Source organism: Mastomys coucha, unplaced genomic scaffold (assembly GCF_008632895.1).
Source record: "Mastomys coucha isolate ucsf_1 unplaced genomic scaffold, UCSF_Mcou_1 pScaffold18, whole genome shotgun sequence".
Taxonomy (NCBI): domain Eukaryota; kingdom Metazoa; phylum Chordata; class Mammalia; order Rodentia; family Muridae; genus Mastomys; species Mastomys coucha.
In genome coordinates, this window is record NW_022196900.1 from 88,412,590 (window position 1) to 88,430,578 (window position 17,989).

Genomic DNA, 17,989 nt, shown 5'->3' on the forward strand with positions numbered 1-17,989 from the left:
CAAGCTGCCTGCCATGGGGGAGGTCTCAAAGCCCTCAGTCTGGCCAAAAGGCAACACTAGGAACAAAGTCTTCCTGCTGATGCACTCAGAGTGAGTAGCAGCCGTGGAAGCTCTCCTACTATGCTAATAGCTTCTTTATGAGAAAGGGGGAGTGGCCTTTGAGGAATAGGAGCTGGGGGCTGGAGCTGGGGCTGGAGGAGAGAGGCAGAGAGACAGAGAGGCAGGACAGGAGGAGAGCAGGGAAGTGAAGCAGAGTGAGAGCCACATGGTGGGGATGCAGTGACATCCCCAATGGGTGGAAGCCATTCACCCAAGCATTCTGAACCCATACACTCTGCTCATTCTATTGCCACTAGAGAATAAGGTTTGTGGATCTCTAGGTTTATGGATCTCTAGGATTATGAATCTCTAGGTTTATGGATCTTTGTGGATGCACCCTTCTCCATCCCCCTGTCAAAGTTAAGTCAAGCCAGTCTCACCATTTGAATGGGCTGACTCTGAATTAGGAACTCTGAATGTGGACCAGATTGCCTCAAGGATTCAAGAAGTCTGCCATCTTCAAGGAAGCACTCAATCAGGACGTAAACCTCTTGCACAGTAAGTACCCTGAGGTAACCTTGCTCCAATACATGCATGGTATACTGTTAGCAGCAAAAGATGTGGAGGACTGATTAAGGGACACACAGGCTTTTTGGAGACTCTGGCCCAATTAGGCTACAGGGTTTCCAAAAAAAAAAAAAAAAAGCACAAATTTGCTAATTTCAGGTTACCTGCTTGGGGGTATGAATTAAAGGGAGGAAAAAGATTGCTGTCCCAAGCCTGCATGTCAGCTATAATGTAATCCCCCCACCCACCCAAAACCACTAAACCTCTAAAAAGTCAGGGAATTTGTGGAAGCTGTTGGATATTATTTTCTCTAGATACCTGGGTTTGCTGAGATTGCCAAACCTTCATACTCTGTAACAGCCAGGGGTAACACCCTTTTAAAACAGACTGAGGAACATGAACAGGCCTTTAAGAACTTAAAGGGGGCTGGAGAGATGGCTCAGCGGTTAACAGCACTGGCTGCTTTTCCAGAGGTCCTGAGTTCAAATCCCAGCAACACATGGTGGTTCATCATAACTATAATGAGATCTGGCACCCTCTTCTGGCCTGCAGGGATACATGCAGGCAGAATGCTGTATTCATCATCATCATCATAAACTGCTTAAAAGCACTATATATTTTACATTATATATTTTTTTTCTGAGACAGGAGGGTCACTGGAGCCCAAGACTTTAAGGCCATCATGGGTAATAGTTTGACTCCAACAAAAAAAAGGTGCTATGTATTATTACATATGGACATACCTTATAATAGAACCTTAAAAACATGTTATCCAGGAGCCAGTGAGATGGATCAGCAGCAAAAGGTGCTTGCCATCAAGCCTGAGGTCCTAAGTTCAATCCCTGGGAGAACCAGCCCCAAAAGGTGTTCTTGGACCTTCATATGTGTACTATGGTGCTCACACAAGTACATGTGTGTTCATGTACACACACAAATAAATGTAAAACTGCTGTCTAGTTTATCTTTAAAAATAATTATTCATTTTATGTATATATGTGTAGTATTCCTGAGTTATGTCTGCATACCATGTGCATGTAGGTGCCCTTAGATGTCAGAAGTGACAATCAGATCCCCAGAAATGAGCTATAGCCAGGTGTGAGTGGCCCAATATAGGTTTTGAGAATCAAACCTGCCTCCTCTGGAAGAGCAGCCAGAGCTCTTAACTGCTGAGCTGTCTCCCCGGTCCCCTGTGTATGACTTTCTGCATCTGTATAATGGCATGCTTGTGTCTGTAAGTGTATGTTGGATTTCAAGTTTCTCTAAGGTGATACTTAGACTAGTTGTGTCACAGAGTATAGGCTCAGCCTTACTAGATCATCTAAAGAATTGTACTATGGGAGCTGGAGAGATGGCTCAGTGGTTAAAAGCACTGGCTGCTCTTCCAGAGGTCCTGAGTTCAATTCTCAGCAACCACATTGTGGCTCACAACCATCTGTAATGAGATCTGATGCCCTCTTCTGGTGTGTATGAAGACAGCTTCTGTGTACTCATATACATAAAATAAATAAATCTTAAAGAGAGAGAGAAAGAGACAGGGCTGGAGAGATGGCCCAGCACTGACTGCTCTTCCAAAGGTCCTGAGTTCAAATCCCAGCAACCACATGGTGGCTCACAACCATCTGTAATGAGATCTGAAGCCCTCTTCTGGTGTGTTTGGAGACAGCTACAGTGTACTTGCATATAATAAATAAATCTTTTTTTTAAAAAAAAGAGAGAGAGGGAGAGAGAGAAGAAGAGAGAGAGAGAGAGGAAGAGAGAGAGAGGCCCAGGCCCCCTCCTTGAGTCTCCCTAATGTCTGCAAGCCCCTTCACCTGTATGTCCATGAAAGAAAGGGCATTGCTATGGGGATCCTGACACAGACTCTGCATCTTTGGAAGAAACCAATGATCTATATCTCAAAGAGACCGGACCCTGTGGCCCTGTTTTAGAAGCCACTGCAGTCCTTATAAAGAGGGCTGACAACCTCACACTAGGGTAGACTCTGACTATAACAGCTCCCTGAGCTGTGGAGACCTTGCTGAGGGACAGCTATCAGCTGGTGGATGTCAAATGTGCAGCTGACTCAGTATCAGGCCCTTCCCCCTACATAAGGACAGACTGACCTTCCATAAATCCTTCGCCATTAACCCGGCCAGCCTGCTGCCAGACGATGACCTAGACCATGGCTGCTCGGAAATGCTGGACGTCAGCCAAGGTGCACAACCTGACCTGACAGACATCCCTTTCACCACCAGACATGCAGATCTCTATACAGATGGTGGGAGCTTCATCCGGAAAGGGACCAGGTACGCAGGGTCCAAGTATCCGGGGAGTGGTGGTGGTGGTGGGGGGTGGTCTCAGGTCAAAAGAAAGTTGTCTGAGCACAAGCCCCGCCGAGAGGCACATCTGCCCAAAGAACAGAAGTAATTGCTCTCACCGAAGCCTTAAGACGAGCTAGAGAGAAAAGGGTGAGCATCCACACAATACATCTTTGCTACGGCTTGTGTTTGCTGACAGATTTCTAGACAGAAGGACTCACTCACTTCAGAGTGAAAGACTATTAAAAATAAACATGAAGTCAGTCCATTGGAGGAGGCCATCTGGCTGCCTGCTGAGGTGGCCAGGATACCCACAAAACAAAAGCCCCAAACTCTGAGTAACAACTCTTCAGATTAGGTCTCCCAGAGGCTGTACTTGGGGAACCCAGTCCCCAAAACATCCTACAGCTCTCTGCTGTTCCTGAGCACCACTCAGCTTCAATGAAGATGTCCCTAGGACATCTAGATAGATGTATGATCTAGGAGAAGTCAAGCCATATTCTGATTTGGGGGCCCAAGGAAAATTATGTGGGTGGTGGATCTTGCCAGACAGAAAGAAACACTTCAAAACATTTCAGACCATTGCCTGACCTGCCCTCGGGGAAACACAAAAAAAGCATATTCTTCCCCCAGGACAATGGAGTCAGGGTGTGGTACCTGGTGAATTTGGGAATTAGATTTCACAGAAGTCAAGGCAGGACTGTATGAATACACGTTCTGCGGGTCCTTGATGATTCCATCACTGGCTGGGTAGAGGCCTTTCTGGCCCAGACAGAAACGGCCCAGGTAGTAGTGAAGAAATTGATAGTAGAGATGACCCCCTGATTTGGCCTCTTTTCATCTTTGGGGTCTGACAATGGCCTGACCTTCACGGCCAGGTTGCCTCAATTACTCTCTAAGACTCTTACTGTAGATTGGACACTTTGTTACATGTATTGTCTCAGAATTCAGGGAAGGTAGAAAAGATGAATAGGACTTCAAAGGAGATTTTAATGACATCTAATTCTAGAGACTGGTGGCAACTGGGCAGATCGCTTGCCTTATGGCCTACTCAGGGTCCGCTTGAGCTACTTACTCAGAAAAGTTTGCCTCACATGAAATAGTTGACGGAAGACCAATCCCTATGGTCCCTCAGGTGTATGCTGGACTGTTATCAGATTGTCCTGTTCTAGTCTTTGAGTCCCTATAAGGTTTGCAACTATCTTTGGATAACATTCCCCCAGGCAGTGAGCCTGTTGAGTACCACCCCACCCCCACCCCATCTTCATTCCAGCCCAGAGATGCTGTGCTGATCCTTCTTCAGATTTGATGGGCTTGGGGCTAGAGAGATGGCTCAGTGCTTAAGAGCACTGACTGCTCTTCCAGAAGTCCTGAGTTCAGTTCCCAGCAACCACATGGTGGCTCACAACTATCTGTAATGAGATCTGACGCCCTCTTCTGGTGTGTCTGAAGACAGCTACAGTGTACAGTATATATAATAATAAATAAATCTTTGGGCCTGAGCAAGTAGGGACTGAGGGAGCAGAGTTGACCAGAGTGAGCGGGGTTGGCCAGAGAGAGCAAAGGTCCTAAAAAATTCAATTCCCAGCAACCACATGAAGGCTCACAACCATCTATACAGCTACAGCGTACTCACATACATAGAATAAATAAATAAATATCTAAAAAAAAAATTTGCGCTCCAATTTGCCTTAAGATCTGATCCTAACTGTCTTTTAACTGGGGGAATAGAAGGTACTTCTGTTATAGGAAATGCTTTGTAAGGCCAGAAGCTGTTCCCGCCCACCATTATTTGGGCTTCCATTATTTGGCTGAAGGAAACCAAATCATTTCTACCAAAATGAATAGGGCAGTTGAGATGAACTCATTTAACTGTTAACTGACCAGTCCCAAAATAACAATATGGACTTTGGAGTAACTAAATATTCTTTACAAATTCTGAGGATGGAAATTACAAATGTATTACAATGGTAAAGGGAAAACAGTACTCCTATGTGTTTCCATTGAAATTAACATAACCTAAAAGGCCACTGGTCTGTCGCTAATAGATTTGATACCAATCTTCGACTCCATCTAGCGTCAAACAGCAGACAGACACGTTCCTTTTCTGTCATAGGGGATTCTTTAAATTCCTGGGCTCAGAAAAAAACTTATATAGAACAGGGATCACATATAAACATTATACCAGCTTAACAGGGGACTCAATGGAAAATGCCCTCATAAACATGATCTATAGCAGATATTCTGGTAAATAATGCCTTTTTCCTTAGTTGCCGGTGTATTGATTGTACTGATGTCCCTCCCCAACACTACTTCGAATCCTGCACTCCTTAAGAGAAACTGATTCCCTCTGGTTTAGGAAGCAGAGACTAGTTCTTGTAAGGAATGGAGACTTAGTAACAATGTATAGCAATGTGTCTCCTTAACAACAACCTGGCTCCTGTTTGATTTTCAGTCCCCCTCAGCCTGTGTAACCCCTTTCTGTGGGAATAACACTCATTCTGCCCTCCCCGGGGTATAAGGGCACATGTGCGATAGGATGCATCTTACCTATTTTATTTAATAAGCGCTAGAGTCTCTTAATAGGATTTCAAGGTCTCCCCCTGAACACCGTGATGACTCCCTACATCTCCTAGACCCAGCCACAGTAGCAGTCACAGCTGCCTCTGTATTACCTGTCCCTGGATTCCTCTGGGGGCTGCAAAAAAGAGATTTCTAATATAGCCTGCTTAATAGCTAAAGCTGCAAATACTAGAGCAAAGTTTTTTGTTTGTTTGTTTTTGTTTCTGTTTGGGTTTTTTTTTTGGTGTTTTGTTTTGTTTTGGGTTTTTTGTTTTGTTTTGTTTTGTTTTTCGAGACAGGGTTTCTCTGTATAGCCCTGGCTGTCCTGGAACTCACTCTGTAGACCAGGCTGGCCTTGAACTCAGGAATCTGCCTGCCTCTGCCTCCCAAGTGCTGGGATTAAAGGTGTGCGCCACCACTGCCCGGCCAGCAAAGATATTTTAATCCAGAAAGGGGAGATTTAAGAGCAACAATCTTACAATATAAAGCTACCATAGACTTTCGATTGCTTAAACATAATCTTGGCTATCAACAGTTCCCTGCAATGTGTTGTTTTAATGTATCAGATTTCTCCTACATCACTGATAACCAAATCAATGACTTACATAGGAAATAAACAAAATCTCTCAGGCACAGGTCAAATGTCCACTCTGGCTCTCTCCCTTCATCAGCTCCCCGGTAGTTTTCTTATTAATCATAATATTTAGGTCCTGTGTTTTTCTTTCTTTCTATCTGTCTGTCTGTCTATTTATTTAGAAACAGGCTTTCCCTGCGTAGTCCTGGCTGTCCTGGAACTCCCTCTTATAGACCAGGCTGGCAGAGGATCTACAGACTCAGAGATCTACCTGCCTCTCTCTGCCTCCTGAGTGCTCTGTGTTTTTTAATGTATCACTAGCCTTATCGTCTGCCAGATATTCAATGCCAGAATGTTGTTCACCCAATAACATCAAACCATGCTTGCTTGCTCCCTTGTCAAAGACTTGAAAGCCTTAAGCAAGCCAGGGATGGGGTGGGGTGGGGGGGTGGGATGGATGTGAAACCAGAACAGGGGCCACATTGTTGTTAAGAAGACACATTGTTATACATTATTACTAAGTCTCCATTCCTTACAAGAACTAGTCTCTGTTTCCAAAAGCTAATGTATCCTTCAAACCGTGCTTTTCAGCCTGCACTGAACTTGTGACCCCATGATGTACGAGCCCCCCTTCACCTTACTGAACTCATGACCCAGTGATGTGATTGTCCTTTGCCTTACAAAAAATGCTTTCAAGATACCTTGATCTACACTCGGCACCACCTTCTTTATACTGTATGATTCTCCTTCCACATGGCATATACTCTTGCTTTTATTCTTACCTTTCATTGTGTTTTTTCTAACAGCCAATTATTATGCTCCCGTAATCACACTTACAGTTGTTTCATACTAACTTTAATCTTTTCCTATAAAGGGTTTCTCAAAAAGGCAGTAAGGGGCTGCTCCCTAAAGAATCCAGACTTAGGGTGAGACAGCTGGCAGGCCAGTCTGAAATAAAGTTTACTTTAATCGGACAGCTGTGGATTTGGTCTTTTTCCTAGCGTATTCAAGTTTAATGTTTCTGGTGCCCACGCTGCCCTGCCCTCAAATGCAGAGGATGCTGTGGCCTGGGGACAGAAGGATAGGAGGACAGGTGGAAGAGGGAGGGGTTTGGGAGAAGAGGAGCCCCTGAAGCATGGGGACTGAGCAGGGCTCTAAGGAAAGAGGTCTAGATTAGAAAGGGGAAGAGCTGGGGAAGGGAAGGGGAATAGGGCCTGGGTGAGGTTCTTGGAAGTTCCTACAGAGTGTCTGGTTGTGTCTGACATTTTCATCGGGCTGAGTTCCTGCAGGCTACTTCTCTGGCAGCTGATCTGGCAGCTCCCACCTGAAGCCTGGTCATAAAGGGATCATGGGAGAAGAACAAAAGAGTCAGCAGAAGCAGTCAAAAGTTCTCTCCACACCGACAGCCTGAGTTCAATTCCCAGAGTCCACATGTCCTATTTTGCTTTCAATCACTGTGATAAACACCATGATCAGAAGCAGCTTGGAGAAGAAAGCTCTTCCCTTCCTTTCTTTCTTCCTCCCCCCCCCCTTCCCTTACAAGCCCTAAGTCACACTCCATCACTAAGGGAAGTCAGGGTCAAAATCTGGAGGCAGGGGACTGGAGCAGAGGTCATGAAGAATGATGTTCATGGTTTGCTCAGCCTGAGTTCTTTTTCTTTTTTTTTTTCTTTTTCTTTTTTTGTTTGTTTTTGTTTTTGTTTTTTGTTTTGTTTTGTTTTGTTTGTTTTTGTTTTTTTGAGACAGGGTTTCTCTGTATAGCTCTGGCTGTCCTAGAACTCACTGTAGACCAGACTGGCCTCGAACTCAGAAATCCGCCTGCCTCTGCCTCCCAAGTGCTGGGATTAAAGGCGTGCGCCACCACCGCCCCCGCCTGAGTTCTTATAAAACCCAGGACCACCTGCCAAGGGATGGTACCACCCATAGTAGGCTGGGTGGAAATGCCCCCCTCTCAACTTGCCTACAGGTCAATCTGACGGAGGCATTTCTCACTTGAGCTTCTCTCTTCCCACGTGACTCTGGCTTGTGTCAAGTTGACCTAAAACTAACACTACATAACGGTGGAAAGTGAGAATCAACTCCACAAAGTTGTCCTCTGATTTCTACATGTGTACCATGGTACAAGTCATTCCCCTCCTCCCAAACACAAACACTAGTAATAGACAATTAAGTAGAAAAAGAATACGAAAAAGCCAGCACTCAGGAGGCAGAGACAGGCAGGTTCCTGTGAATTCCAGGTCAGCCAGGGCTACATAGTGAGACCTTGTTTCACACACGCACGCACACACACACACACACACACACACACACACACACACACACACACAAAAGAAAAAAAAAGAAAAAGAAAGATCCAAAGATGCAAGTATGGAGAATCAAGCTCACTTTATTTGAAAATAGAAGTTGGATATTGGTACCAGGATGGGATCTGGGGTGGACCAAAAACCAAGTGTGTGAGGCAGGTTCCGTTGGGCTATGTCTGCCTCTCTCGCCCTCTAAACAGGTCAACACCAATGACAAGCATCCCCTCACCCCTCCTCATCCCCTCACCCCTGTCGCCATGCTTTTTCTTCCCTGGATAAATATGCCATGGATTTTTATCATTAAACGTCTGTTTGGGGAGGGTCAAGGGACAGGAGGGGGAAATCTCCTTTCTCTTTAAGGATGGCAGATCTCTTGGACGACATTAACTCCTACCTGTACCCTCCATCATCTGGAGGCCCAAGGAGAGCCAGACACTGAACATAGAAGACAGGTGTCAAAGCAATGCGTGCTCCCTGTCTCCATCTTGGGACTCCAGAAGATGGCTCTCAGGTGGATTTTACCTGCGTAGACACCTGTACAGACATTCCGTCTCTCTGAGTAAGTTGTTCAGCCAAAGGCCACACTGACCCCTCTTGCCTCCTTGGTTATGCCCCATTCTCAGGTCCCAGGGAGGGACAAAAGGGGACAGCCACATGTAAGGAACAAAGGAGAAGAAATCCTTTTGAAAATTGCCTTCTTAAACCCAAGAACACAGTTGCAAGAAAAAGTCCTTTGTAGCTGACCCACCCAAAGCATGAAAAAACAGAGGTAACAGGGTGTGGTGGCTCATGCCAGTGACCCCAGCATTTAGAGGCAGGAAGATCTTGAATTCTGGCAAGCCTGGGATACACAGAGACCTTATCAAAAAACAGAAGGGGTGGGGGATGAGAAAGAGAGAAGCAAGGGTTGATACCTATACACAAGGTAATAAGACTTCCATTTGTTGAACATTTGCTACTCGTGAGTGCTAGAAGCTTCCATGACCAGGTCATGCGAGGGCTCCCACTCCCAGCTTCTTTCTAAAGTTTCTCAATTTCTTACCAAGTAAGCTTTATCTTTTGTAATTATTGTCTGTGGGCTGTTGTCTTTATTTGAGGTTTTTCGACACAGGGACTCAGTCTGGAGCACAGGCTGGCCTCAAACTCATGGTAATTCTCCTGGTCCAGTGAGTGCTAGGATTACAGGCATGAATCACTATATCCAGCTTCTTTTCCTTTTCTGTCTCTGTCTGTCTGTCTGTCTGTCTGTCTGTCTGTCTGTCTGTCTGTGCCTTGTGTCTCTCTTTCTCTCTCTGGGTTGTTGAGACAGTAACCATGAAGCCCAGGTTATCCTTGAGTGAGACATCCTCCTGCCTCAACTCTCTGCTTGTGTCACCCCACCCATCTAGCCTCTAAAGGCAATGGGCTGAGATTCTTTCCTGAGATGATGTAACAAAGACCTGACAGGTAGTCAGGTATCACAGACCAGTCAGCCTTCAAGGCAGGAAGAGATGGATGTGAGACAGGCCTGCCAACATCACGCTAGGGTTTTAGGTGGTTCATATGTGATACCAATGTTAAGAGGCACAGACCCTGGTAAAGGAAACACCACCGAGGTCTCTCTGGGTAATTAGTGTTCCCTCTTGGGAGGTGGAGGGGAAAAATAGACATAAGATGTGTTCTTCCTGGAATAATCACAGAGAGGCTATCTGTGAACCTCATAATAATGCCGCCTCCTAGTCAGTTTGGGAGCAGTTATGAAGCTGGGACAATGAAAGGTGCTTGCTGGTTGTGCATCATGGCTCCTCCTGGTGTTGAGGCTGGGACTAGATCCTGGACAGGGCCTCCTAGAGCTGCCTATGGAGCACACATAGCCCAAAACAAAAATCATAACCTTCACTTAAACATTTTTTTTTGAAACAGGTTTTCTCTATAAAGTTCTGGCTGTCTTGGAACTCAGTGTGTAGACCAGGCTGGCCTCAGACTCTGTCTGCCTCTGCCTGTGTCTATTCTTTAGGGAGGTGGAGGAAGGAGGGTCAAAAGTTAAAGGACAGCCTTGACTACATTGTGAGCTCGATACTACCCTGGGCCACATGTGATCCTGATACATCTGTGTGTACCTGTAGAAGACAGAGGGGTGAGATTCCCTAAAAATACAGGCAGTTGTAATCTGTTTGATTTGGGTTCTGGGAACTGAACTCAGATCCTCTGGAAGAGCTGTTCCTGCTCTTAACTGCTGAGCCACACTCCAGGCTCTGTTCCACACATGGTTTGTTTTTTGTTTTGTTTTGTTTTTCGAGACAGGGTTTCTCTGTGTCACCCTGTCCATCCTGGAACTCACTCCGTAGACCAGGCTGGCCTCAAACTCAGAAATCTGCCTGCCTCTGCCTCCCAAGGGCTGGGATTTAAGGAATGCACCACCACTACCCAGCCCACACATGGTTTGCATGTAAGTACCGAAGCTGAGACCTCACAGTCTAGGGTGTAGAGTCTCTGGAGCTGGCTTCGCATGGCTCTGCAGTTCTAAGTTCAGGATCTGCTGCAGGTACTAAGAATTGGCGGCTGGCCTTTGGACCGGGTCCTGGCAGGTAGGTGCTCAGCCAGGGCACTCACACGGCTCCAGCAACCCTCCAGATGCCAAATGCCTGTCTCCCAATGTGCCATGCACTTCAGATTCCAAGCCAAGCAACTTCCTTACGACAGGCAGTTTTGGAACCCACATAATTACTAGGGGAGAACCCTGTATTGAGGCCCACTATGTGCCAGAATTTCTGTAGGCACTTGACTTATCTGCATGCTCTGAGGGGACTCTTGGGGTGCCATGACTTGCCTGAGATCCAGCTGCTAAGTGGCCATGAGTCCAGCCAACTCAAGAACCTGATTAGACATTGGCCATGGTGTTAGAGACTATCCACTCTCTCATCTTACATCTAAGAGAAAACAGAAGTTTGGTGAGGCTAGTTCATGCACCTATTTAACTTCAGGGCTGAGACTTGAAGCCAGGTTTGGGGTCTCATAGGGCTAGGGCATGTAGGAGACTAAACTTGAGGTCTCTGGTTTGCTCTCATTGCCCTGCTGTCCTTGCACCTCCATTCTCTCTATTATACTCGACATTATCCATCACTCCCTCTCCCTGGGAACGCCCTCTCCTCCTGTTTCCATGACAGCACATTCTCCTCTTCTTCCTCCTGCTGCTCCATTGGGGGCTCTAGAGCCAAGGAAGTAAGGGGGGTCCTCAGGCCAGATCCCAGACTCCTCTCTCCCCATTGCACCCCAGAAGCCCATGCACATTTCCCTCTGAGTCTTGCGCTCTGACCCTTCACTCTGCCTATTTTCCAATCATAGCTACTTGCTGAGTGTCAGGCCCTATGGCTATATATACATTACCTAGTTAATCCTCACAGCCATTCTACAAAGAAAGTCCACTACAGGAAGGGAACCTGAGAATCTGAGAGAGGAAGCCAACGTCAGATTCTAGCATTCATCCAGAGCTCCAGGACATCAAGAAGAGATTGGAAACTGTAGGGCATTTTTAAACCAAAGGCACAATCTTCCCTCCCACCTCGTAGAGAGAAAGGAATGGAAATTTTGGGGAGGAAGAGAGACCTGCGATAGTCTAGAATTACGCTGTCAATTTGGAGCTTTAAAAATGCACCGTGCAAAATGCACAGTACATTTTGAAAGGCAAAGATTTGGAGAACTTAAGGAGGAACAAAAGTTCACGGAAAATTGCCCTTTTCTCCCATTTTGTTAAGTCTTCAAAAGCCTCATCCCAGGAACCCGGCAGCAGCTGGGACATCTTTCTGTTTCACTGATGCCCAGAACTCACAGGAAACGTGGACCTGGGAATTTTCTCTAGAATTCCTGTTCCCAGTTCTGCCACTCCTAACAATGTCTGTGACTCAGGGAAAAGCAGTTTAACCTCTGAGCTCAGCTTTCACATCTGAAATGGGGATACTAGCCAGTCATGGCTCACACCTTCAATCCTAGCACTCAGAAGGCAGAAATAGGTGGACTTCTGTGGGTTCGAGGCCAGCCTGGTCTACAGAGCAAGTTCCAGGACAGCCAGGGCTACACAAAGAAACTCTGTTCTGAAAAAAAAAAACCAAATACACACACACACACACACACACACACACTAAAATAAAATGGGGATACCAGGCAGGTGTGGCACCACACCTTTAATCCCAGCACTCAGGAGGCAGAGGCAGACTGATCTCTGAGTTCAAGACCAGTCTGGTCTATATAGCAAGTTTCTAGCCAGGCAGAATTACATAGTGAGACATTGTCTCAAAGATAGATAGATAGATGGATGGATGGATGGATAGATAGATAGATAGATGGATAGATGGATAGATAGATCAAGATAGATGATAGATGACAGACAGACAGACAAGGATACTGCTACTTCTGCTGTCGAGAGGATGAACCAAGGTAATAAGTACAAAGCACTGGCACCAAGCCTAGTGCACCGCAGTCCTCAGTTAAGCTCCATGTCTCTCCGTGTCATAACTTTTTTGGGTTTGCCATGCACTTGGATATACTTACACTTTTTCTATGCACTATTCTGCTTTCCTTGTAGCCAACTCCTATGCATCCTTTAAAATCCCCCAGGACCCTTTGCTACCTCTTTTTTTTTTTTCCCTGAAACAGGGTTTCTCTGTAACACTGCCTGTCCTGGAACTCACTCTGTAGACCAGGCTGGCCTCGAACTCAGAAATCCACCTGCCTCTGCCTCCCAAGTGCTGGGATTAAAGCCATGCGCCACCATTGCCCGGCTCCTTTGCCACCTCTTATAGAATTGCTGCAAACATGTTTTTAATTAAAAGGTACTTCTGGGACATCCTCCCTGGGGCTTTCTGTCACTGTATCTGTCACATTGGCATGCAATCACCTGTGTATGTATGTTATTTGTGTATGTATATGATCAGCTGAGGCTGATCCCAGGACAGGTGTCTATCAGTATCAGAAAGGGTTAAAAAATCCACCAAATCATGCTGGATGTGGTAACACACGCCTATGGGAGGTGCCATGGCATGCCAAAGTCTTTTAACTGAGCTCGGTGGATAGAGGTCCCTGCTGTCCAACCTGCTGACTTGTGATCAACCCCTAAAAACTCACGACTCAACCCTCCCAAGTCCTCCTGTGACCTCCACATGTGCACAGTGGCAGGAGCATGCTCCATTCAATACCCGATTGATCAACGTTTAAACAATTCCAAAATCACACAAATCACCCATGTAATACATTCAGGAGGCTCCCAGCTAGAAGGTCACTTCAAGGCCAGTCTGGGCTCCATGAGACTCTATCTCAAAAAGAGAGAGAGAGAGAGAGAGAGAGAGAGAGAGAGAGAGAGAGAGAGAGAGAGAGAGAGAGCCAGGCGGTGGTGGCACACACCTTTAATTCCAGCACTTGGGAGGCAGGGGCAGGCGGGTTTCTGAGTTCAAGGCCAGCCTGGTCTACAGAGTGAGTTCCAGGACAGCCAGGGCTACACAGAGAAACTCTGTCTTGAAAAACCAAAAGAAAAAAAGAGAAAAAAAAAAGGGAAAAAAGAAAAAGTCAGTTCTCATCCCTATAGGAGAAGACCGGATCAGCTCTAAGACAGCTCTGCCCTGGGTGGGGCACAAGGCCACAGTCCTTGCAAAGAAGACACACAGCACTAAGTCCCATGTCACCTGCTTCAGGAATCTGCTGTCTGCTACCTCCCTAGTAGAGTGTCAGGACTCTCCAGTGGCAAGTGTCTAGGGGTGTCTTCGACATGGTGACCCCCCCCCCACACTCTCTCTACAGAAATCTCCATTATCATAGTGTCCATTTAGGTGTGAAGGCTAGGTTCCAGGCTGGGCAGGCCTGATGTCAGCGATGACAATCACTCTGTATCTCAGGGTACAGAGATCCCAAAGTCCTAGGCTTTTGGGGACTTCACACGGAGAAAAGAACTGTGCTTTGTCCATCAAAGGAGCCCTTTCTACTCCCTAGTCTAGCTCCCGCCTCCCGGAAGGCTGGTGAGGTCCCTGCTGGAGTGACAGCCTGCAGCTTTTGTTCCAAAGAAATGGCTGTCAAAAAGAAAAGAGATATTGTCTCTCTCTCTCTCCTTTCTTTTTTGGTTTGAGACAAAGGCGTCAATTTCTTTCCATCTGTCCCAAAAAAGGAAGAGAATTAAATTTGTTTTTACAAGGATGTCAGCAGACTGCTTCAATAGGGAGTCAGGAGCAGGTTGCTCAGGCAGTGGGGGAGGCACGGGGATAGGGGAAACAATGACGTCCAGGGGAGCCGAGATCCAGGAGAGCCTGAATCAGTTTCCCTGTCACCCTCTGCAGTGAGAACGGATGAGGGACCCAGGGGCCACACCGACATCATTGCTATAAAAGCCTTCTTCCCTCGGTGCCTTCAAAGTAGAGTCGGACTTGGGCAGCTCCATCCCTGAAAGTCATGGACACCAGACAGTGATGGCAGCCAGATGCTGGGGGGAGGGGCAAGAGACTTCCTCCAGGTTCTGATCAAGGGTCCAAGTATTTGGGGATAATCTTTACTCACATAACCACATAGGGGGTGCTCAAACAAAACTGTGTCTCTCTGCTCTAGTACTGAGCCACATACACTAGGACCCCAGGAACCCCAAAACATCCATGCTCAGGCTTCTGGATTTGACCTGTAAGCCCCCACCCCACGCCTCACAATTTACTCTCCCCACAACATATAGTTTTATGGAGATAGGGTCTCACCATGTAGCCCTGACCATCCTGGGACTCACTATGTAGACCAGGCTGGCCTCTGCCTCCCAGGTGCTGGGATTAAAGGCATGTGCCACCACTTTTTAAAGAAGACTTATTATTTTATGTCTGAATGTTTCACCTGTATGTACGTATGTATGTATGTATGCGTGTGTATGTGTACCATGTTCATGCCTGGTGCCCACAGTTGTGCCCACAGGCATCGGGTTTACTGATGGATAGTTATGAGCCTCTATGTGGGTTCTGGGAATTGAACCTATGGCCTCTGCAAGAGAGACACATGCCCTTAACCACTGAGCCATCTCTCTGGTTCTACTTCCACTTCTTGACACAAAGGCCTACTTGGTTTCAGAGCTCTGGAAACTTGTCACGCCTTCCTGAGCCTCAGGGATCTCTTTAGAACTTGCCTCTGGGGCCCTTGTTCAGTATCCAGGGAGCCTCTGCTTCTGCCTGCTGTCCCCAGCCCCTCAGGGGTGGAGCCCGGGGATGCAGGGCTCTGGGTACTCTTCTGCCCGATGTTCCCAGCCCCACAGGGCTGCAGGGCTGCGGGTGCTCTTCAATCCAGACTCAGAGACGCCTGCCCATATAGTATTTTGGGTTAGGGGTTGGTTTGTGGCCTGGGAGGTTTTTGGTTGGTTGCTTGCTTTGTCTTATTGATCCCAGAACCTCACACAAACACCCTCCCACTGAGCAGCACAGTCCCCGCCCACCTCTCTACAGTTTATTTTGAGACACTAAGTTGCTCCTGTTGCTGGTCCTTTAACTCTGCAGCCTCAGCCTCCAGCATGATTGGGATTACCCAGCCTGCCCCATCAAGCCGGGCTTGTATCCTCTCTACAGAGAAGTCAAGTTGGACCTAGCCTCAGCGAGTTCAGCTGAGTAGTTAGAACGCGGTCAGAGCTTTGACTCTTCTCCAAAGTTGATGGTCCCTTGCTTGGCCCCTCCCCGGGGAGGGGAGGGGAGGAGGCGCTTAGCTCCTGACCAGACCCGAAGCTGCCTTGCCTGACTGCCCTGTTCCCTTAACTTCCCTAAGAGGCTCCTCCCCATAACACAAATGCCGGGACTCTCAGCCAGACCAAGTCGTCGACCCCATCACCGCTCCTCCTGGTTCCTGGAGCTGGAATCCTCGGGTCTTGGACTGGAGCTGGGTGTTCAAAAGGCCAGAACCCGACGTTTTCCCAAGGCGGAAGCTCTGTCCCATTGGAGAGGTCTTACTAATGGATCCAGTCCCCAGCTCTGCTCCCCCACCCTTCACCCCTCCAACCCGGAGCCTCTGATCCCTCAGGCCCCGTTCCTGCGGGAGGCCTCCCCTCTATTCTAGCTGTCCCGATGGTGGCCACGGCCTCTCAGGGAGCTCGGTGTGGCCGCTGGATCACTTCACTTGGGAGGGGAGCTTAAGGGGAGGGGCGGGTAGGTCAGGCGGCAGCGCCACCGCCCGGGCCGTCGGAGGGGGTGCAGGCTGTGACACGCTCACGCGTGGTGGCCTGGCGGGGACGGCGGAGGCTGCCGGGTTCTTGGCGGCCGCAGGGCGTGCGACAGAGCTGGCGGAAGCAGCGCTTGAAGTTCTCGTCCAGGAAGGCGTAGAGAACCGGGTTGAGGCTGCTGTTGGCGTAGCCCAGCGCAATGCACAGGTGCAGCGCGGCCACCACAAGTGGGTCGCGCCGATTGATGTCCACCAGGGTCCAGACGATGACGAAGATGTGGATGGGTGCCCAGCACACCACGAAGGCGCCGACCACCACCAGCACCATACGTGTAATGCGCCGCAGGCTGCGGTCCTTCTCCTTGGAGCCGGACAGCAGGCGCACGCTGCGCAGGCGCAGCAGCATGAGGCCGTAGCACACCGTGATGATGAGGATCGGCACCACGAAGGCGAAGAGGAACACGCAGATCTTGGTCACAGTGTCCCAGTACCAGCTGGGGCTGGGGAACTGGAGCATGCAAACCACTGCACCATCTGAGTCCGGGGAAACAAGAAGACAGGGGTCAGAGGTCTGGGTGCCTAAGGGGTGCTGTCTGCTTGTCCCCTTTCAAAATGGCTAGCTGGGTCGAGGAGATTCCCATGTCTAGGGTGTCTAGTGTGTCCCTTTACTCGGTGAACTCCTTCTCATGCTTAAAGACCTCAGAATTGGTCCTCATTTGGGAGATCCCCCTCTGTGTCCTCTCCCGGGTCCTTTGTAAGCCTCTATGTCCATGAATGACAGTAATAATTTATCCTGGCCCGGTAATGGCAGTCATTGTGTGTTAACGCAACAGACCCCCTACCTATTTCCAGAATTGCTCCAGTGGATTGGTCAGTAGTAAAGATTGATTTAAATGGTGGATTAGGGCTGGCGATATAATTCAGTTGCTAGAGTACCCCTGGTTCAGTTCCCAGCACCAGATAAACTTGGGCTGGATGGCACATGAATGTGTAGCCCAGGCTGGCCTCGAACTCGTGATCCTCCTGCCTCTGCCTCCTTCAGCAAATCCTACCTGCATGCGCCACCACAACCAGCGATGGCACATGAATGTAACCCAAGCAATCAGGAGATGGAGGCAAGAAGGAGCAGTTCAAGGTCACCTTTGACTACCTTAACTTCTAGGCTAGCCTGAGCTGTATGAGACCCTATCCAAAAAAAAACAAGTTTGACTCCAGCTCAAGTGTGTGTGGCTTTGGGCAAATTACTCACTGTCTTCAAATTTCCTTATGGTGGGGCCAATAATCTATCCACATTTCTTTAGTTACATTTAGATTTATTTGCCTTGTGTGTGTGGGGGGGTGTGGGGTGTGTGTGTATGTGATGTGTGTGTGTGTGGTGTGTGTGTGTGTGGTGTATGATGTGTATGTGTAGTGTGTGGTGAGTGTGTGTGTGATATGTGTGTGTGTGGTGTGTGGTGTGTGTGAGTGTGGTGTGTGGTGTGTGTGGTGTGTGTGTGTGTGTGGTGTGGTGT

At 47.9% G+C, this 17,989-nt stretch overlaps 1 protein-coding gene across 1 annotated transcript in view; it reads right to left on the reverse strand.

The window, feature by feature from the left end:
• Positions 1–15,209: 15,209 nt before the first annotated feature.
• Positions 15,210–17,989, reverse strand: part of Oprd1 (opioid receptor delta 1) — a 34,046-nt gene continuing 31,266 nt past the window's right edge. The window contains exon 3 of the mRNA XM_031378900.1: positions 15,210–17,012. Within this exon, the coding sequence (XP_031234760.1) occupies positions 16,471–17,012 (542 nt within the window). The 3' untranslated portion in view covers positions 15,210–16,470. The remainder of the gene's footprint in view (positions 17,013–17,989) is intronic.